At 36.3% G+C, this 26,814-nt stretch overlaps 2 protein-coding genes across 6 annotated transcripts in view; one reads left to right on the forward strand and one right to left on the reverse strand.

The window, feature by feature from the left end:
• Positions 1-16,869, reverse strand: part of LOC141482701 (uncharacterized) — a 67,607-nt gene extending 50,738 nt beyond the window's left edge. The window contains exon 1 of one of the 3 annotated variants that reach the window (XM_074176387.1): positions 16,717-16,869. In XM_074176387.1, coding sequence (XP_074032488.1) covers positions 16,717-16,822 — 106 coding nt within the window. In that variant the 5' untranslated portion in view covers positions 16,823-16,869. Of the gene's footprint in view, positions 1-2,471; positions 2,649-6,805; positions 6,964-16,716 lie in introns of those variants that run through there. The other 2 variants (XM_074176386.1, XM_074176383.1) reach the window with 2 other exon arrangements.
• The window catches only part of LOC111518013 (integrin alpha-PS4), a 99,612-nt gene that overhangs the window by 37,095 nt on the left and 35,703 nt on the right, over positions 1-26,814 (forward strand). For 2 of the 3 annotated variants that reach the window (XM_023174325.2, XM_023174326.2), the window contains exon 1: positions 23,612-23,846. The exons of the other annotated variant lie outside the window; for it this stretch is intronic. In XM_023174325.2, coding sequence (XP_023030093.2) covers positions 23,695-23,846 — 152 coding nt within the window. In that variant the 5' untranslated portion in view covers positions 23,612-23,694. Of the gene's footprint in view, positions 1-23,611; positions 23,847-26,814 lie in introns of those variants that run through there. 3 annotated transcript variants of the gene reach the window in all.

Consider the following 26,814-nt stretch of genomic DNA (forward strand, 5'->3'; position numbering starts at 1 on the left):
CACACCTCATTTATCAAATTTTGATTGTTGATTCTGTATCCGTATTTTTTCATTGGCTTTTCAAACGAACCAAACTTCAACATAGTTCGATGTGGTTGTCGTCTTTCGGTATACAAGTTTAAATACATTTTCGATGTCCTAACACTGTTTCTATCGTATTTGTAATAAATTTGTATTATATTTTTTTTCTTCATTCGTGAAAGTCATGTTTTGCCAAAAATTCGATGACTTGTAAAATAACAAAATGTCATTGAGTGTAACAAATTGAAGGTCAAATTCAGAAGCGTATTATGATAAGAATTTTGTTTTTGAATATCCCCCATTTTTCGAGAAAGAATGATAACTTATGATACATCACTGAAACAGTGAAATCTGGCTCTATGCAAATTAGAAAGAATGTAGCGCCTATAAGAAAAAATAAAGTTGATGATAGTGGTCAGAAGACGAAACGTCGGATAGCAAATCTGAAGCAAGGAGAAAGAGAAAAATAAGTTTCAGATATTTCTGGATATTCTCGGAATTTCAGGAATTTCTCAACTTTGCCCCAATTCAACCATCTTCGCATCTTTCATAGTTTCCGAGATCCCAATGGTGAGGATCGAATTTGAAACACCCTGTAAAAAAAGAAACATGTTTTTGTTAAATCCAGTAGGAAGCATGTGAAATATGGATCACATTTTGTGGTACGTATCAATGATAAACAATACAGTTTAATTTTGGTTATAATCTGTCTGTGATTTAAGGTTCGTGATTTAAGGTTGACAGTAATGAGTTGTTGTTCATCAGATATGAAAAATTCTGTGTACATTGTGTTTATCACAGTGTTATTCTTGCAATGTATACTTCAACAGCAGATTTATGTATCAACATAAATACACAAAAATTACAAAAAGGTTTGAAGTAACTTGATTTCGACGCCATGGCGTTCCGCAAGGATCAATATTGGGCCCATTGTTATTTTCTTTGTACATCTCAGATTTTCATTTAATCGTCAAATTCTGCCGCATACACCTTTACGCGGACGATACCCAGCTGTACTTATCTTTCAATGAAGTGAAACCCGATGTTAACGCTGCTTTAAATTCGGATTTGGATTCTTTAATAAATGTATCTGCAGCACATAATCTAAAGGCGAACGCGATTAAGTCCAGTGCATTGTTTTTCGGACTGAAGCTCAAACGTAATCTAGCCAGTACCTCAATCGACATCATTTTGGATGGGGAAAAATTCTCATAAAAAATGAAACAAAAAATCTCGGACTTTGGTTATAAAATGAATTGAGGTTCACAAAACATGTCAATCAACTTTTCCGAGGTTCATATAATACACTCAAACAACTTTATCTAAGTAGACAATTCATGAGTTCCGCTCTGAAAATTCGTGTATGTGAACCCCTCCTATTAACGAAATTAGCCTACTGTGACTACATTTATGGACCCGTTCTTCTGAGTGTTGACAGCAGTATACTTCAAAAATACAGAACTCTTGTATTAAACTTTCCTTCGGAATAGGCAAATATGAGCACATAAGTCATAAATATCGGGAAATGCGGAAACAGAAATTGTTAGATATGAGAAAATTACATCTATTCATCTATTAAATATGACTCATGAAGTACTGAATTATAGAACACCAATATATCTATATGACAAACTAATTAAAATAGGGAATCTGAGTGATTATAACACTCGTAACTCGGGGTTACTGGCAATGTACAAACATAAAACCTCCATTTTTCAGCGATCTTTCACGTACAACGCCTGTAAGTTCTATAATCAACTTCCACATGATTACAGTACATATACTCTGATGAACTTCAAAAAAAAGTTGAAATCCCTATTATCAGCTCAATATGATTAACAAATGTCTCTGCATCTACAGAACAGATAATGACCAGTCAATCACTTTATGAATTTAAGGTAGATCTCAGACAGCAAAATTATTCTACAATGTAACAGAATCATACTCATCGTAGATATTATAGCTAAGATAATTGAGAAAATTGTAAATTTATATTGTATTTCCATGGTTAAGTTGAAAAACACCCACGGGTGACACTTCGCCACTTTATCTTTGTCGAATACCTATTATTGTTATCTCTTTACATATGTGTCCAAAGATGAATAAAGACGATTTATTATTATTATCATTGTTATAACTCAAAACCGCACAGAGGAAAAGTAGTATAATTCAAAACAAAATAAAAATTTGAGAACATTCCTACCGCAGGACGGTTCTGACTGAGGCTTATGTTCATTATCCGTAGTTAGTATGACAATCACTCAGTATATCTGTTGCAAATTTCCGCAGGATACTATTATAGCCCATTCGACAAAGAAATCGAAATCCAAAAACATAATTTTTGATAATGAGGTCGGTATAGTTGTTTCCACTTTGTTATTTGTGTTGTTGTGAAGCATGTCATGAAAACATCAAAACCTATACGTATCGTAATTTGATTATCAACTCACGAGACATGCTCATCCTTGTGCGAATTTCCATTTTGAGCTTCCTCCTTTTCGCCTGTAGATACTTTCCTAGCAACAACAGTAGTAGTATTATGAACCCGGACACAAAAACAAACTCGAACTGATTCCAGGAATTCATTTTATGTAGAGTCCTTGATTTATTCAAGAATCGGGATCAAACAGTACTGAAGGTGGGTGACAGGTGACGCCTCAAAAATATTTCCATTGTATCACCGTCAGTTAAAATCCCTGATAAGAAACGATGTGAACGAGTTTGTTTGCAGGAGAATTTAAATTGATTATACCTACAGTGATTTTCCAAAGTATCGTACGGACTTGCGAACCGTGTATGTCCAGCAACAGTGTGCATCTTATCGAGGTTCCATTTGAAGTTCGAGTGACGCTATTGAAACATATAAAACTAGAGATTTTTACTGTCCAATATACAGTGCCTTCCCTTTTTTTTTGAACGGGTCAACTTGAAAAACTGAAATTTGGGATTATGAAATTATTGCATGAATACTTTATTTTGAAGTGAAATTGACAGATGAAACTTTCAAGATGGCGACTGGACGCCATCTGGAAAAAAAATTAAATGGAAAGGGGGTCTTGTGACACATCTTTTTGGAGCTACTGTCAATTGCTTCAAAACCCTAGAATATAATATCTTCAACTACTACAAAATGGAGGAACTTTTGAAAATTGCCTGAATACATTGACATATCCATATCAATATCCATGTCAAATTCATTAGGATTCACTTCAACGATTTCAGTGATGAAAAAGGTCAACTGTAGTTTCCAGCATATTCAGATACAGTTCCCCTGTTGAATTTTTATCAATAAATAGAGGTCCTACAATATGGTTTCCCAATAATCCTGCCCAAAAACGTTGATTTTTTTTTGGATATTGGGTATGTGATTTCCGGAAAACGCAAGGGTTGGTGTCACTCCAATAACGGCAATTTTGTCTGTGAACATTGCCGTAAAAAAATGTACATTCGTTACTAAAACAAATATTGTGGAGATAGGTAGGATGCCTTGCAATTGTTTCCGTCATGATTTCGCAAAATTATGTTCTTAGATCAAGGTCATCTTCAGTTAATTGGTGTACCATTTTAATTTTTTATAGATGATACCTATTCCTCTTCAAAAGTCTCCACCCAGTGGAAGGAGACACCTCACCAAAATTCGCGACGGAATAAGTAGACTGTTCAGGATTTACTACCATCTCACCAATTATTTGCACTTGCTGTTCTTCCGGAATGGACAGATGATCTGGGGGCTTTTTTTTATGTACACTACCGGTAGTTGTGAATTTGGATACAAGTTCCCTCAAATATTTTCTACAGATAGGACGATTCGGAAAACGTGCATTGAAAATATTTCGATCTCGTGAAAGTTACGCGGCGCAAAGTAAATGAAAATCGCTTGAATTTTTTCTTCCAATTGACGAGCATTGACCATTTTAGAGATTTTTGACGTGATAGTAAAACCGAAAACTAAATGAGAATATTCTAACTGAACAATGATGTTCATTGTCGTACTGACTTTTTTGTCGTTTTTATAAACAAAAAAAAAAACCTAACAAACCTTATCGGGTTGTTGGAATTGCCATATGGCAGATAAAAAAGAATATTTCTAGAAATATCGATATCAATGTGTTTGTCTTCAGGAAATTGTTAAATGTTCCGCCATTTTGTAGTAGGTGAAGATATTCTAGGGTTGTGAAACATTCGTCAGGAGCTTCAGAATATTGGGTCACAAGACCCTCTTTCAATTTGTTTTTTTTTTCCTCAGATGGCGCCCAGTCGCCATCTTGAAAATTTCATTTGTCAATTTCACTTCAAAATAAGTATTTATGCATTAATTTCATTATCCAAAATTTCAATTTTTGGAGTTGACCGGTTCAAAAAATAAAAGGGGGGGCATTAAGAAAATGCACTGTATAAGTAAAAGCGCGGCGTATCAAAATTGGGTTATTTTAAAAGATTTTTGAATTCATTTGAAAACTTCATTGGTGACATTTTGGAGAAGTTGTCCCCTTCGAGTAAGAGAAAATCGAAGCCCCGCCTCAACTAATGAATAGTTTTCTATTACCTTATACACAAGGTGTTTTATTTAACCTAACAGACTCTTCAAATGAGAATGGTTTCATAACAGACTCTTCAAATGAGAATGGTTCCATAGATATGTTCCTTTATGTTATATTCAGCATACTTTTTGAACCGATTTAATGTTCTTTTCAGGCGGAATTCGAACATGGAAAGCGTTTAAGCGTTTTATGTTCAAAAAGCCTCACCTAAATATGACACATTTCCACTGGGTACCCTGTACATAATTCAAAAGATGCCAATTCACTGATTTATGAAACATTTTCAATGAAATTTTCCTACTATTCGTAGTCACAATCAAACAAATGAAGAGTAGATCATTTACAACATATTGAAAAATAATCTTTCAATAACTTTGTCGATGTTTAACATTCGTGGAATTTTTTGTGTCCGGGATTCAAATTACAGCGTATTCATGCAAAAATCAACAACAACTAAACTAATGATTCAAATCGAAAAGCCTAAATAGCTTTGAATGAGTCAAATGAGCCAAGTTTTAATTTCTTTAGTTCGGACTTAAAAAAATTATTAACAAGTAATGGAAATTGAAAGATTCCAAGTCAAGTTACTTCACGACGTTTCGATTGTTAGTACCTATTCACAATCATCTTCGGGTGATGAATGGACTTATTCCTCCGAAATCTGACTATGTATAGGTCATTCGTGTACTTTCACCTATCCCCTTGTCCCTCTTCCCGCTCAATCGGTTTTAGCGGGAGCTGACCGTTTGGCGTAAGTTGGTCGTGTTCCGCTTGATTACAGGTTTCCATATATTGCGTACCTCTACGCCAACTTGGCTGAATGCGTTGTTGGACAACATATATGCGGCTCCCTTAAATTTTCTCCTATACCAGTTCACAGATCTGAAGCAGGTTCTGATGTTATACTTGGACCCAATTTGGAGTAACTATTCCGTTGAAGGTCATTTTTGATGATGCCTAGTTCCTTTTCGAAATTTTCCATTGTATTACAGAGCTCAAAAGCACGGACTGCTACTCTCAATGATTCCTCTCGTAGTCGATTGATGGTGGTTGGAATCCTGGTTCAGATTCTGTCCTGTGTGAGTGGATTTTCGATATACAGATGTTTCCCATTTAGTATCGGTCCTCTCCACCAATACGTCGAAGAATCGCAATTCGTTGTGGACTTCCTTCTCCATTGTGAAATGATAGGACTAACGTTGTTAATGTGCTTCAGGAAGGTGTCTAGTACTGCATTCCCATGGTTCCATATTATGAAGGTGTCGTCCAAGTATCTTCATTTCTTGTTGATAGTTTTTATTTTTCCACCCCTGGTTGATGTTTCCGTTCTTGATTTTTAGACTGACGCCTGAATACCGCTCCCAAATTGTGCCAATTCATTTTGAAAATTATAGTTCCGTATCGCGGCGAATTGTCCAGCGATGAAGCTCACTTTTGTTCGAATGGATACTTCAAAAAACGAAACTGCCGTATTTAGAGTTATGGTAATTCTCAAGTGTCATTGAGACACTGTTATATCCAGGAAAATTAACTGTTAGGTGTGCTTTATGGGTTGGTGGAATCATTGGTCTGCACTTCTTCAATAACGATGCTGGTCAGAAGGCTACAGTTGATGGAGACCGCTTTAGAGCCATGAATACCGACTTTTTTGTTCATCATTTGAACAACTTTGATGTACAAGACCTGTGGTTTCAAAAATACGGCGCAACATGTCACATAGCGTTTGCCACAATGGATTAATTGAAGGAAACGTTTGGCATAGTTTCACGTTTCGAACCCGTGAATTTGCCTCCAAGATCATGCGATTTAACGCCGTTTGACTATTTTCTGTAAGGATATGTGAAGTCGCTAGTCTACACCGATTAGCCTGCAACGATTGACGAGGACAAATTTGACCTCTAGATTAGACTATGTCTGAGTCAGCTGTAATTTCATGTCAATTCAAAAATTCATCTTTGTTTCATTCCATTTCAAAGTTGTATACCTCTATAAAAAACACCCTGTAGGAGAGAATAGTTTTTGGAAAAAACTTTTTGGTTTTCGCTTCTCCAATTTTTTCAAATGAAATGAAAGCCAAGAAGCTAACTATGTGCTAATGAATCGATATTCTATAAAGTTGAAACCCTAGAAGCATCCGGGTGAAATCTAGTACTACTATTGAAATTTTCTTAGTGAACTTTGAAATAGTTATTGAAATCTGACAGAAATACAAATAACAACACACAATTTCATTTATCACTCACCCACAATCCTTGCAATATAATTATTTTTTTTGGAATGGTATTGAATATACTTCAAAGTAAATAAAATCAGAATCATTACTAATGAAATCACAAGAATAAACACAACTTCACTGAGAGTCATTTTTTAGCCCGATTCGCGAGTCTGTTCAAATAAAAAGGCTGTGAAATATAATTTTTAATCATTTTAGAACATTCCGTAATTTGAATTCCAAGATTAGATAGCAAGGATTGTTGAGGATTAAAGCAATTCTCTCCACACCGACATCTACATATCATGTACAAACCTAAATTACACTTTAAAAGCAATGATAGACCCAACAATTACATTCGTTATGCAAAAATTATTATTTTTGATCTTGATAGCTTTAATGTATGATTGCATAAGCTGCTGCTGAATAAATTAGGCAGTGTGTTAAATAATAATAATAATACGTCTTTATGTCCGTTATAAAGTACTCAAAAAACACACTTTCATGTGAGATTTCCTTTTGAAAGTTCACAAAACCACCAGTTTCGCTGAACTACAGCATCTTTGGTCGTCACAATACTGGTTGTCCAGTCATTTTAGGTCGATTTAGACCTGTACTTCGGAAAGTTGACATACTCAGCTGTAAATTTGTATAAACTTTGTATTTTGGCATCATAAAAGTATTCTCAAAATTCACATATGATTCGATGGCCGCAACTTCAAAAATTGGGGGTCAAAAGTAAAAAAAAAAAAACGACAATTTGCATGTTTTTTGCCAATATCTCGTTTTCAATGGGTTTTATACTAATTGTATTCATCATCAATATTGTAGGGAATTAAATTTTCTTTTGTTTTGTTTCAAACATTTTTTTTATACGTTGAATCGTTTTTGAGATAGAGGGCAGGGCGAGCGCAGATTAAATATTATTTGAAATGAACTGGTTGTCCCGATCGAAATCAGCTCATTTGAGGTTTATAAATTATTACTCAATAAATAACACAACACAACAAAATTTTTGTTTCGGGGTTGAAATTAGATGATTTTAATGTATTTCCACGTGTTAAAACAGAAAGTGACCATAAAAATTATATATTAGCTCTTGTTTTCAAGATATAGTATCATTATATTATATATATGTATATTGAGTTTTCAACAAATGAAATATTTCATCACCAACAGTTGGTACACATGTTTGTTTACATAACACCCCTCTCATCAGCTGTTCTTAAGTAGTAAACATAACCTATGTGAGTTTGTCAATTGAACGCACGTGGTTGCTATTGAAATTATCGTGTGAAGTTGATTTTTGAATTAATTTAAGTGCTGATCTGAAATGCCTCGAAAGTGTGTGAATTCTGTCGATAGCTTTTGCTATATATGTGGTGAAATAACATTTAAGGCTCAGAAACGTAAAATGACACCTATCGTTAAGACAGCCTATGAACATTATTTTGGTGTGAAAGTTGGGGACCAAGATAAATCATGGGCTCCTCATATATGTTGTAATTCTTGTTCCGTCATATTGCGAGAGTGGCTGAAAAATAAAAACCGGGCAATGGCTTTTGCAGTACCTATGGTTTGGCGTGAGCCTACCAATCATACAGACGACTGTTATTTCTGCTTAACTCCTCCCATTAAGCAAGGTTTATCTATGGAGAAAAGAGGAACGGTTAAATACCCTAATCTCCCATCTGCTCTTCGGCCTGTACCACACTCAGAAAATTTGCCAGTCCCTTCTCCACCCCAAAACTATGAAATTTTAGAGGAAGGTGATGAAGACGGTTTAGAAGGAGCAACCCATCCTTCTACATCCTATGACCCTGATTTTGAGGTAAGCGATAGGTCTAGTGATCCGCACAGAATTAGTCAAGCAGAGTTGAGTGACTTTATAAGAGATCTTCGCTTGTCTGAGGAAAAGGCTGAGATGTTAGGGTCAAGACTACAACAGTGGAATCTTCTAAAACATGATGTGAAAATATCTCAGTACAGACAGCGTCAAAAAGATTTGCTTCCTTTTTTTGAGAAAAAAGAAAACCTCGTAGTTTGTTCTGATGTTAATGGTTTGATGGACTGCTTGAATTTGGATCACACTCCATCTGAATGGAGACTGTTTATAGACTCTTCAAAACTAAGCTTAAAAGCTGTACTTCTGCATAACGGAAATCAGCTACCCTCTATTCCTATAGGTCATGCAGTTCACATGAAGGAAACGTATATAAATATGAAAACACTTCTCCAATCAATCAAATATGAACAACACAAGTGGCACATCTGTGGTGATCTGAAAGTCATTGCTATACTCCTAGGAATGCAATTAGGGTTCACCAAGTACTGTTGTTTTTTGTGTCTGTGGGACAGTCGGGATAGAAAATCTCACTATAAAAAAATGAACTGGCCTACACGAGACCTAAACCCCTAATGAGAAAAATGTAGTTTACGAGCCTCTTGTAGATCCTAAGGATGTTCTCCTTCCCCCATTACATATTAAGTTGGGACTAATGAAAAACTTTGTGAAGGCCATGGACCAGGAAGAACAAACTTTTAAGTACTTGAGAGCAAAGTTTTCCAGGTTGAGTGATGCTAAAGTCAAGGAAGGCATCTTTATTGGGCCTCAAATCCGTGAAATCGTAAATGATCCTGCTTTTGACATGATTTTAACAGGAAATGAAAAAAGAGCCTGGGAAGCCTTTAAGGGGGTTGTACATGGGTTTTTAAGTAACAAAAGAGATGATAACTTCACAGCATTGGTTAAAGAGCTTCTTCAAGCGTACCACCAACTTGGATGCAACATGTCCTTAAAAATTCATTTTCTTCACTCTCATCTTAATTTCTTCCCACAAAACTGTGGAGCTGTGAGTGACGAACATGGAGAAAGATTCCATCAAGACCTTGCCTTAATGGAACAGAGATATCAGGGCCGTTGGAATGAAGCAATGCTTGCAGACTACTGCTGTTCTGTGTGTAGGGATGCTCCAGAAGTGTTTTATAAAAGACAAGCTAAACGACAGCGATCTTACAATGAATCGGATGGACTTAATTGAAATTTGGTGGTACAAACTTCTTTCATTTGTCAAAACACTAAGAATAATGTTTTTTTTTATTAATTTTGTACTTAAAATATTCTAAAAGAAACATAACAATATTGTTTTATGTACTTTCACTTTTCACGTATAGTATAACTACTCTTTAAGATTAAGTACTGTGTATCTCAAAAACCAGAGCTAATAAAAATTTTTCATTGTTATTTTCGTTTTTATCACCCCAAAATCAGTAGCAATTGACTAATTTAGTGTAGGAAACATTCAAAAAATATTTTTTTGTTGTGTTGTGTAATTATAAATAATTTTGATTTTTTATCAACAAGTACATTATATTTATATATTTTTCACATTGTTGATTTCAAATAATATTCAATCTGCGCTCGCGCTGCCCTCTATCCCAAAAACGATTCAAGGTATGAAAAAATGTTGGACACAAAAGTTGTAGAGAATTTGATTCTCTACAATATTGATAATGAATACAATTAGTATTAAACTCATTGGAAACGAGATATTGGCAAAAAACGTGCAAAAAGTCGTTATTTTTGACTTTTGACCCCCAATTTTTGAAGTTGCGGCCGTCGAATCATGTGTGAATTTTGAGAATACTTTTGTGATGCCTAAATACGAAGTTAATACAAATTCACAGCTGGGTATGTTCACTTTCTTAGGCAAACCCCTTAAAATGACTGGACTATGGCTGACAGAGAGATCAAAGGCTTTGATGATCGAACTGTTGAAAGTTGAAAATGAGGAAATTCTGCTCGTTGTGCTGTCTCAGCCTCATGACACTGCCAAAGTGGGTCAACTGAAAGATTCCAGAATCTCTCCCAACACCAAGAAAATCATTAAAGCAAAAATTGCTGGACTTGGCGGCTTGGGCACAGTAACGATAGAACCATCCAACGGCTCTGAAGCAGGCCAGATCTCAGGTAAATGGTAACAATCGGACCATTTTGGTAGAAATAAACAACCCTAATAATAACAGGGTGACTCTGAAGTAAGGGCAAGTAATGAGCACCTGCAAACATTATGTGAAAATTGACAGTATCGTTTCTATCAGGAAGACGTGGAGCCATCTATCTGAAATAGAAGAAATAGAAATATGCAAGGCCACCCGATTCGTATAGGAAGAGAACGATATGTTTGTCAAAGGCAAAATCAGTGGTCGAACGGATTTGGTTCAACATCGGTTCGATGTCAAGCACATACGTCAAACACCAAGACGACTTCCTTTCGCACAACATGACCAATCTCCATCCATCATTGAGGACATGTTGAAGGAAGGAGTAATCAAGCAGCCCCTGGTCGTCACCTGTTGTGTTGGTGACTAAGAAAGTCGGTTCGATGAGATTCAGCCTAGAATACAGGATGTTCCCTCCTAGAATAGACAATCATCTCCCTTCTAGAATAGATGACACCCTGAACATCTTGGCCGGATGCAGATGGTTCTCAACATTTCATCTGAAAAGTGGATATTGGCAGGTGGTCGTTCGCCCCGAGGATGAAGAGAAAAGTGCCTTTTCCACCGGCAATGGATTATACCAGTTTAAGTGTATGCCGTTCGGCTTATGCAATGCACCCGCAACATTTGAACGCTTGATGGAGTTGGTGTTGAGAGGACTTAGCTGGAAAACATGGCTGGTCTATCTCAATGACATTATAGTCACCAAAAAAAGTTTTGACGAACATTTGTCAAACTTGAGGGATGTTTTCACGAGAATGTGGAATGCTTATTTGCAGATCAATCCCAAGCTGCCTCTTCCAGAAAAATGAATTTCTAGGGAAACGTTGTGTCTTCAAAAGGTGTTGAAACAGATTCAGAGAAAATCATGGCAATGCAATGGCCAAAACCGAAGAGCAAGCACGACGTAAGAAGCTTTCTAGGACTCTGTAGCTATTACTGGTGTTACCTGAAAGACTTTGGAAAAGTCGCCAGACCGCTGGATAACTTAACTGAAAAGAGGACACCTTTCAGTTGGTACCCAGATTGCCAACAAGCATTTCCTAACCAGAAGAGACATTTGATCAGCGCACCGATCCTGGCATACCCAAAGAAGAAGGGTTTGTTTTTACTGGACACGGATGCATCCCAACATGGAATAAGAGCAGTACTTTCCCAGGTACAAGAGGAAGAAGAATTCGTCATTAGCTATTTTAGTAAGTCTCTGGGAACGTCCGGAAGAAATTACTGCGTTCGTCGTAGTGGTCAAAGGGGCGATCCCTATCACTCCTTTTTATATGGCTGCAAATTCTTGATCAGGTCAGACTACTCAGCACTTCGATGGCTTCTCAACTCCAAACACCAGAAAGACAAATAGCCAGGTAGCTCGAATAATTAAAAATTTACGACTTTAAAATCCGAAATCGGAAAGAAAATAGTCTCGGAAACGCAGATAGCCTTTCAAGAAGACCATGCCTGACATCCGGATACAAATTTTGTAAATGCCAGGAGGACAAGCAATTTCAGTAACCAGGAGAAGAACTTGTCTCCAGACTTAACAAGGGAGCGGGCAGATAATCCTTTATGGACTCTGATAGGGAGATGAGCTACCGCTGCTTTGGATTTCTTCTGAACCAAAAGGTAGAAATCTGTAAGGGTTCTTTGTCCAGGGGAATGGACATAAGATATTGCACTGAAGGACATTTCGGAGTAAATAGAACTCTAGCGAGAGTGCGTGAAAGGTACTATTGGATCAATTTCCGTCGAGACGTGGAAGAGTAGTGTAAGCGCTGTGACTTGTGCTCTTCGAGAAAGAGTTCGAAGACAAGGCAAAGAGAAATTTTGAAGCAGTACCTCAGTGAGTTCCCTTCCGAGAGAATCGCAGTTGACATTCTGGGACCACTTCTCACGACCAAATCCGGTAACAAGTACTTCATGGTTGTGATGGATTATTTCTCCAGAACCTGAAGTAGTAGCCTTACTCAAGTAAGATACTAAAACAGTGGCAGACGCTGTGTTGCAGAACGTGATTGCCAGACACGAAGTACTCCAGGGGTTACAACTGGACCAGGGTCGAAACTTCGAATCGAATTCACGGAAAGAAATAATGATTTTGTAGGGAATAAAAGAGACAAGAACAACTGCTCTTCACCCACAGTCCTTTGGAATGGTCGCACCATAAATAAATACCTCTCGATGATTATCATCTGAAATAAATTATATTTTTACATTAAGATATGTTATGTTAGCTATTAATTGAACTTATTAGATCAATTAACAGTGCTGAAATCACAATTTACTCGGAATAATGTTATCTATAACCTTGATCTGTGATATTCATCCTATGGTGGAAAAAAAGCTGAAACTGTTCCAAAAAAATAAAAATCCACACACACACACATACACTGGAATATTGACATAATGATAATATTAGCGATTCTTTGAACTACTTTTTGCGTAAAATAATAAGGGTAAAGCCGATGTTATACAAAGAGATCAGACAAATGTCCCTATGGAATTATAATAATTGTATATCATATCTACTGCAACATGGGTTAACCTATTTTGATGTAATAAATACGTGAATAAATACTTTTTCCCCCCACTATCATGTTCAAGTTTTTTTTATACGCGGAAAGAAAATCTCTTATAAGGACTTGGCATGTATAGGGTTTTTCATTAAGCGCTTCAAATTTAAATAAAACAACGTGTACGACGGACATCATCGAATTTCTTTTTCGTTTGATAGATCTATTGAAGCCATTATGTCTGGAATATGAATATACCATCATTCAAAGGCCCGCCACGGCTTCTTTGGGCCCGGAACACCAATTTTTCATGACTCTGGCGAGTAAATCAGGCTGACTTTGACCGATGGCATAGGTTATGGTGGCTTTGAGGACCGCTGTGGTTTATACCCCATTCGCATACAACTGCGACTCGAGTAAACCTCACAAGGAAAATCTAACGCACGATTTCGGTAGCCAGTTCACATCACCTGCACGTGAGATGACCATGCCCTCAAATTGCTCGTGCAGAATATCCAATGTGGCCTGTGCTGTGTGGCACATAGCGCCGTCGTGTTGGAACCACACATCTTTGCTGCCCAGATCATCCAATTCAGGCCGAAAGGAGTTGGTAAGTTGGTAGAAGTTGGTAATCAACGACCTATAGTGCTCGCCGGTGACAGTGATGGCCTAGCCAACGTCGTTCTCGAAGAAAAATGGACCAATGACCCCGCCAGCCCAAAATCAAAACCAAACAGTGACTTTTTCGGGACGCATTGAACACTTTTGAATCTCATGTGGATTAGTATCATCCCAAATTCAACAATTTTGTTTGTTCACGTACCCATTCATTTAGAAATGGGCCCCATTGCTGAAGATGGTTTTTCGATGAAAAGTAGGGTCAGTTGCCAACTGCTCCAGAGCCCATTGAACACACGACATTGTCTATGGAAAGGCCTCTTAGCGCTCGTCAATATGCGTACCAGCCTGGGGCATCGACAGATTTAGCGCTGGACTAGTATCTAAATCGCTGGACGAGAAAGAAATGGCAGTAGCTGCTTTAATAGACATCAAAGGTGCATTTAATAATGTCTCCAAAAAATGGAGTAGCAGCTATCGTGTGTCAATGGATAAAAGCCAGCCTAGAAAGTAGGATGATATACACCACTCTAGGAGAGACCACCATACAGGTGAGAGCGCAGAGACGGGATGCCTACAAGGAGGCATACTATCGCCTTTGCTATGGGCAAATCTAGTAGACGAACTCCTCAGGAAGCTATCTGGAGAAGGCATATATTGCCTTCTGTGACTATCTAGTGATAGACACAAAACAGAAATTTGCAGGCGTCATCTCGGAGCGCATGACAAGAGCCTTGAACATCGTCGGCAGATGGTGCGAGCATGAGAACCTCTCAGTGAATACCCAAAAAAACCACTGTCGTCGTGTTCACAAGGAAAATAGTGATGCGAGGACTAAAACTACCAATACTCAATGAAGTGGAGATCCCTTTCGTCCCGGAAGTCAAATACTTAGGTTTGACTTTAGATCACAGGCTCACGTGGAACCCCCACATCCAAAAAAACAGCACATAAGGCCAGGATGGCCCTGGGAATCTGCAGAAGAATGTGCGGAAAAAACTGGGGGCTGAACCCAAAAATGACACTCTGGTTATATAAGGGTAGTGCTAAACCACAACCGTAAGGTAGTAAGGGTAGTGGTTGGTCTACTAACGGGGTATAGCCGGCTCAGGAAACATATGAACAGAAGAAACCCAATGTAGGTTCTGTCAAGAAGAGGAAGAAACCGCACTGTTCATAGTGATTCGACCAAACAATCTGAATAAATTTGACAGATGTAGCTTCATCAAGATGGCCGTTATCAACTGTCAAAATTTAGAAGTCCCTGTTGAAATATCCTATAATTTGTATTTCAAATATTCAGGATGAGATGATTGGCATTACACCAATCTAATATTCAATAATTCCCGTTCTCTGTGACTATCATCGATATGCATGAATAATCTTCCGTATGTTATGAAAATTGGTTGTCATTTGTAATGATAATAACATATCTCATATGGAGAAGAACATAATTTCCATATATCCATTTCTAAAATCACATGTGTATGTGATTTTGTTGCATTTGTTTGTATTGAAAATGATATGTATATGAAAGTGATTTGTTAACTATTTAGTGGACATGGTAATGACATTCATTTATCTATTTGTCATTACGATGTCATCGATGACATAAGCAGATCAAGCTCATTCCGTGACATTAATAAATCGTAATTCGTGAATGAACTGTGGGTATTTTCTATAATGTTATCCAATTTGGTACTGAAGAGCCTTGAAGCAAGTGTCTTAAGGCGAAACATCGGTGTATACCAGTGAGGGTGACAGTGTTCCTTGTAAGTGCAATTTATTACCATTCATTCAAAGTAGAACTCATGTGAATGATACCTGATTTTTATTGCACAACGAATATTTGAAATACAAACTGAGTAGAGAAAAGATTCTTCTGTATAATTCAGTGTTCATGTAAAGGTATTTGTTTCGAAAGAATTTTTTTCTTTCGTGTAATTCAATGTTTATATGAAAGTAGCTCTTTCACGAAGACATTCTTTCAGTTTGTGTCTGAAAGTTACTTCTTTGCATGATCTACACATCCATGTATAGAGTTACTTATTTTCGAATTGATTACTTTCTTCTTTTCTTTGGAAGATTCCCTCATCCCTTTTATGTATCAAGATGGAGTAGCAGAAAGCCAAAAACTTTCTTTCCCAAAAATTATTCACTCTTAAAAATATAACCCCTTCAATTCAAGCAATATTACAATATCACTTGATTACTTTCTGATCACATACTCGCAAAGATCAATATAGCAAGCAGGCATTGTATTCAACATAATAAGGAATCCTAGGTACGTTATTATTTGTGACGGTCTGATCAGTAGAAATTCCAATTTTCTTTTTTTTAAACATATCGTTGGCATTATTGTCCAACAAAACTGTCTATGCCGAACATTCCCAATAAGAAAAATATTTTACATGAATTGTAATTTCAAAAATAACAATGGTGATGCACCAAACCGTTATTTTACCACCTCGACACGTGTTTCGATCACCAAGTGATCTTCTTCGAGAGGAAAATAAAACTGATCTTCCTCTTGAAGATCAAACTGATCTTTTTCTTGAAGATCTTGATCTTCCTCTTGAAGATGATCACTTGATGATCGAAATACGTATCAAGGTTTTGGAATAACGGTTTAGTGTTGGGAAAAACGTCCAGTAATATTCAAAAATAACAGCTCTAAAACCTTTCCCCCGCGATAAAATAATCAATTTCAAACCGCTCCGTTCTACGATGAGGTTATTCTTACTTCACCTTGTAATAGTTTTAAAAATCATGACTAATGAATAGGGATAATAATTTCGATCTTAAATAAACTCACTTGAATTCAATAACGCCATCCTCCTTTGGTTTTTTAATTTACAGTATATCAACATTAAAATCAATATAATGGAAAACAACAGATAAAACTCTTCTTCCTCAAACATGATGAACTGAACAAATCAAGACTGAGGAAAAAATTTTTGACGTCTACAGGTACATTTTGTATTTTTGTATGAGACAGATTAGATAGTGGCGTTTATTGAGGATTAACACCGAACCGTTTTATTTAAACTTACACAAGTTTTCGAAACACTACGACTGATGATGGGATTCAGAGTATTCAACAAAACAAATTTTTCCTAAGAATTATGAAACTGAATCGCAATCAACACCTTTTATAATTCTAATTCGAGTGATATCTCATTGTTAAAATAGTACCATGGTTCGATGAAAATGACTTTCATTGAGTGATATGAAAACACTTGAATATTGTATTTTATATGTCGTATGATCACAAAGTGATTGACATTTACAGGTAGGTCAAACTTGAGTGGGTCTCCTTAAGATACTAACTTGGTTGGTTAGACACGCGTCGAGAAGAATATTGCATTTCTGGATGTTGAAGAAAAGTGCGTGTTGTGGATAAAGACTTTGAGATTTCTCAGAATAACCTCAGGTACTGTCTCTTTTGCAGTTGATTTCATGGTAGTTTTGCAAATTCCTCGATGCGATGAACTATTTATGAGTCATTCCACAGAAAAACAGCGAATGAACTTTGAACTGTTCGAATCACAACGTACCTTCTGAGTGAAAACACAAATTTTGAGGAATTTTGCAATAACCCCACTTCTGTATCTGTAGAGCAGGGAGGGTGAGTGTAGTCCCACAGCACTTGGGCCAAATGTGACCCATTGTAAATCCTCCTGAGGAGTTGTCCTCCTAGGTCATCGTCCATCCTGTTTTTTCCAGGAAGGTGGACAGGTCACTGGGAGATATCTCCTTTTCATCGGCAGGTGTAGGCCAAGACTAGCTAAAGACACTCTCTCTCTTATTGACGGTAACTCCGGACACTCGCATAGGACATGCTTGACAAATTAATCTTCCTGTTCACACATCCTGTCTATGATCCCAATATTATGGAGGTGCTTCCTTAGTTGACAGACTAGTCAATAATCCTACTGTTAAGCGTAGATTTTCCCTGGTCATCGCCAGATATTTCTTTGGCGCCAGCTTCCCAGGGTCGCCCAGAGTGATCCTCGCAAGAGTGCATCCGTTGATCCCATCCCATCTCTTCAGGGATTGGGCATGAGTGTGACTTTGGCTAGTTCCGTAATTGGCGAAGTCATCAAGCCGTAGGTGCCACTGGGTCCTAAAATTCTCAGTCCAGCCGCTTCTTTGACTAAAGAGATAACAATTCGATTACCCTTACTCCTGTCATGCCCTTTAATCCACGTCAAGATAATGTTATTATCTACCGAAGCTTTGACTAAATCTTGGTGGCACTCTAGTACTAGCCCTGAGGTAACACGTTGTCTGTTCAAGGCTAATATGGCTTGTCTGCTATCAGTGCAGATTGTTATGTTTTTGCCAGAAATTCCTTTTCTGGTTATTCATTTCGTGAAGATTGAGATACCAACCACTCCTGTTTGAACCACGCTGGTATTTTTTTCCATTCCCCACTCAATCCTTAGACTTAGCGATCTGGAGTACACTCCACATCCTGAGCCTTCTTTGGTTTTTGAGCCGTCTGTATATATGCGATTTGCATTTGTAGCATCTGACTCTGTGTTCTGTTTGATTTGTATTTTTTAGGGTTTATCATACACAAACCTAGGTTCAATTGCATCACTGGTTGTCTGCAGCAGAGGTTGCGCAGTAAGCACTTGCCCAGCCCCAATTGACCCATTCCTACTTCGAGGTTCACACCAGCCGTGCGCAATAGTAACATGGCCATTAACGCAACCTCTTTAACGTACAGGTAAAGAGGGGTCAGACCAATAACCTCACTTATTTGATTACGAGAAAAACAGTTCTTCCTTCTCGTTTGACCTTTTTTTTCCATAAAGGTTTACAATGATAACTTAATGACGAACTGTTTTTGCGGGTCTTAATCCATCTTCTGTGTTTTTGTTTTCACTGGGACTGATTTCATGACGTTTCAGGGAAGTCTCATTTGCTTCCTAGTGGTGATGTTTCCTTGTTGTTCGGAATCAGACTTACCTTGCTCGAGTCTGATTCTTACTATGAATGTTGATGTTTAACTTGAGTTTCTTCTTCTCATTTGTTGTTCAGAAAAAAAACTCAGGGAGACATCAACACTTTACCAATATAGTAAAAAGTAGTTCGAGCAAGGTGAAACTAATTCTGAACACCAAATGAGAAGAAGAAACTCAAGTTAAACATCAACATCCATAGTAATTATTAGACTCGAACAAGGTCATTTCTAGAAAGATGTGGATTTGTTTTCCGATGGCATTCCAGAATGGCTTCCCAAATTTCCACTACTCCAGTTGTTAGTTGATTGGTCAAACCACCAACACTGACATACAAATTCGGCGAGTTGACTTGGGTATCACACCAATAGGTGGTTCCACTCATATCTTGCTTTCGTTTACGCAGTTATTTTTATCAAGTACTCTTCTTGGTTATTCACATTTTGTCTTCAATCGTGAACTGCCTGCCTGGTGCAGACGATGCCCAACAGGCTGAAACAGCTGTCCGCCGGTGCCTCTTAAATTGAAATCTATATATGGAATTATTTTCCAGCAGCTTGACATTATTATCAAATAGAAAAAGATATGGACAACGTGTTTATACTTACGAAAGTGAGGTTGAAATGAAGTTTGCAAAAGACTAACGAATAGGATCCTCATATTTTTATGTCAAGATTGAAATTGGTTAAAAACATATAAATGTTATGTACTATTTTTATGATAGAATGTGATGCTTGCACAGATAATATGTAACAAGGTATTGAATGAACTCAACAGGTTGTCGGACATTATTGACAAGACACAGAAAGTGTTTGACAGAATTTCTTGTTCTGACCATTAAAGTGATGCCAATGAGATCTCACAATACTATAAAATGGTTCTTCTATGATTGACGACTTGTTTATTTTGTAAAAATTCATCTTTACTGAGGATACACTATAAAATCACAGTTTTGTTTATTTTCCACGATAGTTTTATATTTGTTGGATATTTTCGGTCATCACACCATTTTCAAAACTAACTATAGATTGCATTCAAATCTGAGTATTTATACCTTCATTGCCTATACCTGGAATAATCTCAATTAATAGCAGTATATCGATGAACATAACAAAAAATTTTGATAAAATGTAGGTTTTGGGAACAGGGTTATAGGTTCAGGATAGGACTATTGTTTATATCAAGTGGATTTTTCACGATGATAGAATTTGGTAAAACTAAGTCCTACTGACGGGATCACCGTTAATTCCGTTATCTACTAGCGGAAATCTTCTCAAATAATTTAGAGAACAATCTCATTTCAAATAACTTTCTTTCACATAAACATATTGTGTTCTGGTTTAGATATTTAGTGGAATTTTAGTAGGCTTCCATGGATCAACGAAACGAATAACTCATTACTTGAAATTCCTCAGTAGACTACACGATAAAATCAAATCCACCGTAGAGATAGAAGAGAACAATGAGATAATTTTTTTAGATCTGACGATATCCAAAAACGATGATGAATTTGACTTTATTTCCAGAAAAAACACATCACAGATTGCACAATACCTTTTGACTCTTTCAAACCGATTTCACAGAAATTGTCTGCGTTCAGGTCAATGAAACATAGGGCTTTCACAATACCTCATTCTGATCAAAACCTCCGAAGTGAAATCGCAATTATTAAACAAATACCAGTTAATAACAAAATACCTATTACTCCAGTTAACGACATTATAATGAAATATAAACAAAAATCAATAAAGAAAGAACTATATTCAATTCACACAAGACCAGAACAGAAATATGTTACTATCAATTATGCAGGTAGAATCTTCGAGAATATTGAAAATTTCTTTCAGAATTCAGTCTACAAATATTCTACACATCCAACGGAAATTTAGGAAACATATTATTCAATGCCAAACCTAAATTAGACAAAGGGAAGAGATCTGGTATATATCGACTAGAATGTGGTGAATGCCCCGCCATATATACAGGCCAAACTGGTAGAAATTTTGATATAAGGTACCAGGAACATGTCATTTCGGATAAAAAATTATTAATATTTCAATATTAAATTTCACAAAAAGGATTTGAAGCTTTATATCGTCTATTAATTATCTACGAGCGCTTTCGACAGCTGGTCGTACTGTCATCTTCTAGGCACTCCTCAAACTGAACTTGTCATCCTGTCGTCTGCCTCTTTATTCGGTCCGAACGTCTCAACTCAGGTATTTCAGGTACTTTAGGTAAATTTGCCTGTATTTGTACTGCATCAGGTACTATTCTTTGTGTTATATCTTCTCCAGGAATGTGTATGGTTTTGTTTAATATATTGAATGTGAGGTCTTGTTGTGTTTCAATATATTAAACAAAACCATACACATTCCTAGAGAAGATATAACACAAAGAATAGTACCTGATGCAGTTCAAATACAGGCAAATTTACCTATAGTACCTGAAATACCTGAGTTGAGACGTTCGGACCGTATAAAGAGGCAGACGACAGGATGACAAATTCAGTGTGAGGAGTGCCTAGAAGATGACAGTACGACCAGCTGTCGAAAGCGCTCGCAGATAATTATTAGAAGATATAAAGCTTCAAATACTTTTTGGGAAATTCAATATTGAAATACTGAAAATGAAGGAAAATTAATTGCATCAGTCAAAAAAAAAATAATGTATGAACATCTTCAAATTTCGAAACACAATATAGATAACACTTTAAAAATCCTCCTGCAAAAAAGGGAAAATGAAAATGAATTTGTTGGAATCTATGGATATAAACAAGTCAAAGAAAAATCCCAATTCTATTATCCTCAACCAACAACTTGATTTAAACAATATTCCTCTCCTGAACATATTACCCAGTTCCTAAAACCTACGTTTCATCAATTTTTTTTGTTATGTTCTTCGATATATTGCTATTAATTGAGGTTATCCCAGGTGTAGACAATGTAGGCATCAAATTATTTATGGTAGGTATAGGCAATATAGGTATACATACTCAAATTTGGATGTAATCTAGTTAGTTTTCAAAATGGTGTAATGACCGAAATTAGTCAACAAATATAAAACTACCGTGGAAAACAGACTAAAGTGTGTTTTCATAGTGTATCGTCAGTATAAAATGGCACCTAACAGTCAAGCTAATCATATGTATATGTGGAATTGCAATAGGAAAAAGAATAAAAAATTAACAATACTCATGAGTAAGTAAATGAAGTTCAAACCATTTTGAATTAATAATTATATTCAAATTGACAAATCTGAATCACTACCTTGAGTTAGTTCAGATTGCTGATGCAGTATTAATATTATTATCTACACATTACGGGTTTGGAAAATCCATATTGATAAAAGTGTGCATCAACATTTTCATCACTGTGAAAGGAACATAATCTACGTAAGTTGTCAGCGAAGATAAGAACTACGAGGAGTGTGTGATATTCTAAGATTCAAATGGAAATACATCAGAAAATATTTTGATCATTCAAAACGTGGACAAATGTAATAAAAACTCAAAAAATTGTAGAAGAAACCTTTGGACAAGCAGGATTTGATTACCTTCTTTTAGAAGCATTTCATATTATAAACTGCGGTTCGATCAGATAGTTATAGTTTTTTAATCACTTGAGGAATTTCATCAACCAGCGAAGGCAGATGAATATAGGTTAAAATGTTCCGTGAAAAACAAGTCAGTCGATTGATAAATATTACATATGATTTTTTCGAGGGCCACAAAGCATGATTACGTGGTAAGAATCATCAATATCCATACTTTCCAGGTCAACTTTCAAATATTTATTTTGAAAATGAAAAGTTTTGGAACTATGCATGTCCCTTTTTGAGGAGATGAGTAGTATAAGTTGAATTTCTTTTTTCTCTCTAAAAACTATGTTCTTTTGAGAAAGTTTTAGGGGTTTTTGTGGTTTGACCGATGTAAAACACCGGACACGAACCACAAGACAATTTATAGAATCATTATCTACCTAATTCTCGTCTTTGTTATTTCATATGTATGCTCAACTCACTATTGGTTCTTTAGGAAGTTAGAAATCTTGAAACTAGATTGGCACAAATCTGTTGACGTTCTATAAAATTTTCCCTCATCTCTTGGAATCGGGAGTTCTTCCTCCGTGGCTAGACTGTATAGTGTTTTAGAGAGAAAATAATCCAATACATTGATGTCATAACCATTGTTTTTTTATTAGATGGTTCTTCACTAAAAATCACATCATACAAAATAACATTCACTAGTCTGTGGATTATGCTGTTGAATGCTTCAACTTCGTGTTGTACTATAAATGATAATTATCTGTAAGTGACGGTTTACGAAAAGTATTATTGACTTTTGTTATTGCCAAAACCAAAGAACTGACTGAAACATTTCCATTTTAAATTTGCCATTAGTGCCTATTTACGTTTTCTTACTTCAATCAGGACTCTTTCTAAAGTGTCAAGAGTATCAATAAAAAAGTATGGTGGAAAGTAAATTATACAAATAAATACCTAATGTTCTATTCAGTTTTTTTGATTTCAGTTTCGATGAATAGGAAGCTCCTTCATATATTACATTAATGAATCATGACTTCATCAATTCTAACCACTTTCTATTCGATATCTAAACTTCATCTCAAGAAATTCCCAATAATTATTTTACTTATATCCCTCGTAATCAATCACACCCATTGAGTCAAAATGATGAATCGTTTTTCCGGTGTGGAAGCATTCCAACGCTTTATCAGTCTTTTCCCGATATGCAATTGAGTTTACTTAAAAATAAACTACATTGTCGAGACTACTGACACGGCATTTGTGTTCGAAGTGTAGAAATGGAGTTGCTGATATTCCTTTTCCTCGACATTTTGTGCGTCAGTTGTTTGAATTTCGACATAAATACTGTTAAAGAATTTAGTTTGAGTGATGGAGTACCAAACACCTATTTTGGTTATTCTTTGTTGTTACAAAAAGGATCCAATCCAATGTAAGTAATGAATTTTAGTTTTTTCGGAATAGACAAAAATTGAAAGAAGGCATTGAAAAATATGTCCTTGTTTGATGTTGCAAATATTAGTGAGAAATAGGGCCCTCTCAAAGTTTATATTTACGAGTATACATCCGGACACTGACAGATAGTAGCAACAATATGATTCACAAAAGACATACTTTAATCGGAGTTATTCTGAAATTTCAAGTTTCCGCTTAACTGCGACCTCTACAAACGTATAAACCTTTGTAATAGGAAATTTGATTTTCATCATCATCAAGTGTTGAACGGTCAACTAATACATTTTTACAGGATGATGAAAAAGAGTCTGCACAATATTATTTCAACTCTAACGCATAAAAAAGTTTGGGGAGTTTTAGGGGTTCAATATCACCATGAAATGTTCATGGGCTGAACAGATTCCGTGGTTTTATATGAAAAAGATGATCTTACGATAAGAAAGCCATCTCAATTTGCCTATTTCATGCCATGTTTGAATTGTAGTAATGCATATATTGGTCAAACGTCAAGACTACTCAAAGATAGAATTACTTCACATAAAAGTGATAGTAGATTAAATCCTGAGAGATGTGCTCTCAGCAATCATGTTTTTAAAGAAGGTCATACTATGGACTATAATTCAACTAAAATCTTAGCGATTGAAAGAAACACATTTATATTACAATCAAATAATTGCCTCAACAGAAGATCAGACATTGATCACCTCAGTAAAATTTATGCCTTTCTACTGAGTATTGATGAAAATCAGCATGGTTTTCAAATCAGTAATAATCAAGATCTTCAGATGATGTAATGCCGCAGATTTTTCCGGGTTTTCCTGCAGCTGAAAAAGCAAATGCGCCACTGGGCTCAATGAAGTCGTCCCGGAGCGGCAATAAATTTTTGTTGTTCCATAATTTCATGATTTATATTACTTTCTTCTTTAATGAATTTATTAACACATAACAATTTTTAATAATTTGCAACAAATTTCCAACCTCCCTATGGCAGGGTTTTACTTCTTCATAATGCATGATATTGGGTTTTCTCATAGATAATCTCATAAAACAGCAGATGACTCTGATCACACTTGCACCATAATTGTTCTCTTTTGTTCCGTAGTTTCAACATGGACATACAAACACAACTTTTTCGAACAGAATCACATGATAGCTGTCAGTGTCAATTATTTTGTTGTCTCTCTCTGTGGTCTTCAGTTTATAATTTTAAATCAAATAACGATATTTTTATATAAATTTAAATAATCTTCTTCATGTCAGTGAGGCGTCAAACTCTTTCAATGTAGAGACTTGTTTTATTTTATTGATATGCTTCAATTGTTTGAATGTAACACGGCTATCCTCACGAACAAAAGTTGAGCCTTTGATAAAAATTTTATAATATTGTATTATCATCACTTTTTGTAGCTCTTTTTTGGAAATGATAATAAACTTCATCGAAATATTGGAATAACTTATGTTGTAAGAGTACACTTCCGTTCTGCTGATCACCCAAAGATAGTTCCTATTTTTTTTCTCAACTGGTCAGCAAATACTGTCCTTCAACTTCCTCGGGTTCGGTTCCGTATTCTGTGTATTTTATTCTCATAAAGATTATTCTCACGCAGAATCTCATTTCCCATCTTCTGGTGATGTTTGGAGTTTACGACCAATCGTAACAAATAATAAACTTAGTAGAAAGTAGACAAACGTTATTTTCTTTATTCTATATCAATTTCTACTGAATAAATAGTATATGTATATTCCATGTACTTATATTTCATATTTTATCACTTAATTTTTTTACTCCTACTTTTATATGTTGTATGTGACGATTTCCATGCTTGTGAAATGTCTTAGAAAAATAAAGTATTGATTGATTGATTAAAAATTTGTAAATGGTTATTGGAAAGGTCAAAAAGCTACATGGGGTTGCCCCACGATTTGAACGATCAACAGAAGGTGTATCGTTTCGAGGTCTGTTTTTTTTTTGGTTTTGCGCAACGAAAACGATCCTTTTCTGGAATGGATCGGCACGTGTGATGAAGGATGGATCCTCCTCCATGACAACAGACCACGTTCAGGACAGTAATTGGCTACCCAGACACTCTTGGAATGGGAAAACTCATCAGCAGCTGGTCAGCAGGTGGTGTAATTTACTATAACTTTCTGCAGCCGGGCCAAACCAACACAGCAGAGTCCTATTGTAAGGAAATCGACGAAATGTGTCAGCAGCAGCTGGTACAGGTCAACAGAAGAGGTTCGGTCCTGCTCTTCAACGCTCATCTGCATTTTACACAAATCACCGTCCCAAAAGCAATAGAATTGAGCGACGAAGTTCTACCTCGCCCACCCATACTACCCAGACCTGTAACCAAACAACTACCATCTTCTCGGGCAATTCATTAACTTTCTCACCGGTTGAACATTTGTCAATCAGGACCAGTCAAAAACGGCCTTCGTCGACTTCATCGAATCCCGAATACACAATTTTTGGCTGGCGATATTATTCGACTTGTGTTACGTTGTCAAAGTGCACTGATTCAGAAGGCGCTTCCAATAAATTGAAGTAATCTTCAAGTTAATAGAGTTTACATAGATTTTTTTGTCGAGAAGGCAGCATTCCGTAACATTTCGTTCGTTTTTATTACACGCTTCATATTAGCTTCACCTGTATGTATATATGTTTATTTGTTTGTAACTCTCAAGCTCGGGATCTGTATTTGACAGAATTACTGACATTATTGCTTGATCTATTCACGGGCAGATGGTGCTGTACGTAACCCCTTCAATATATCTACAATTGCTTGATCAATTCGCGGACAGATGGCGCTATAAGTAACCTCCTGAATATATTTCAGACTCACTTTACATGTATTTGAAAAAAGTATTTTTTTCATCAACACTCGCGCCTGCTGTCTTTTTCGTGACCCTCCTTTGCGCGCCTGCTGCATTGGGCTTGGTAG

Source organism: Leptinotarsa decemlineata, unplaced genomic scaffold (genome assembly GCF_025532065.1).
Source record: "Leptinotarsa decemlineata unplaced genomic scaffold, Ldec_3_MD MMD2_tig00001719_RagTag_RagTag, whole genome shotgun sequence".
NCBI lineage: Eukaryota > Metazoa > Arthropoda > Insecta > Coleoptera > Chrysomelidae > Leptinotarsa > Leptinotarsa decemlineata.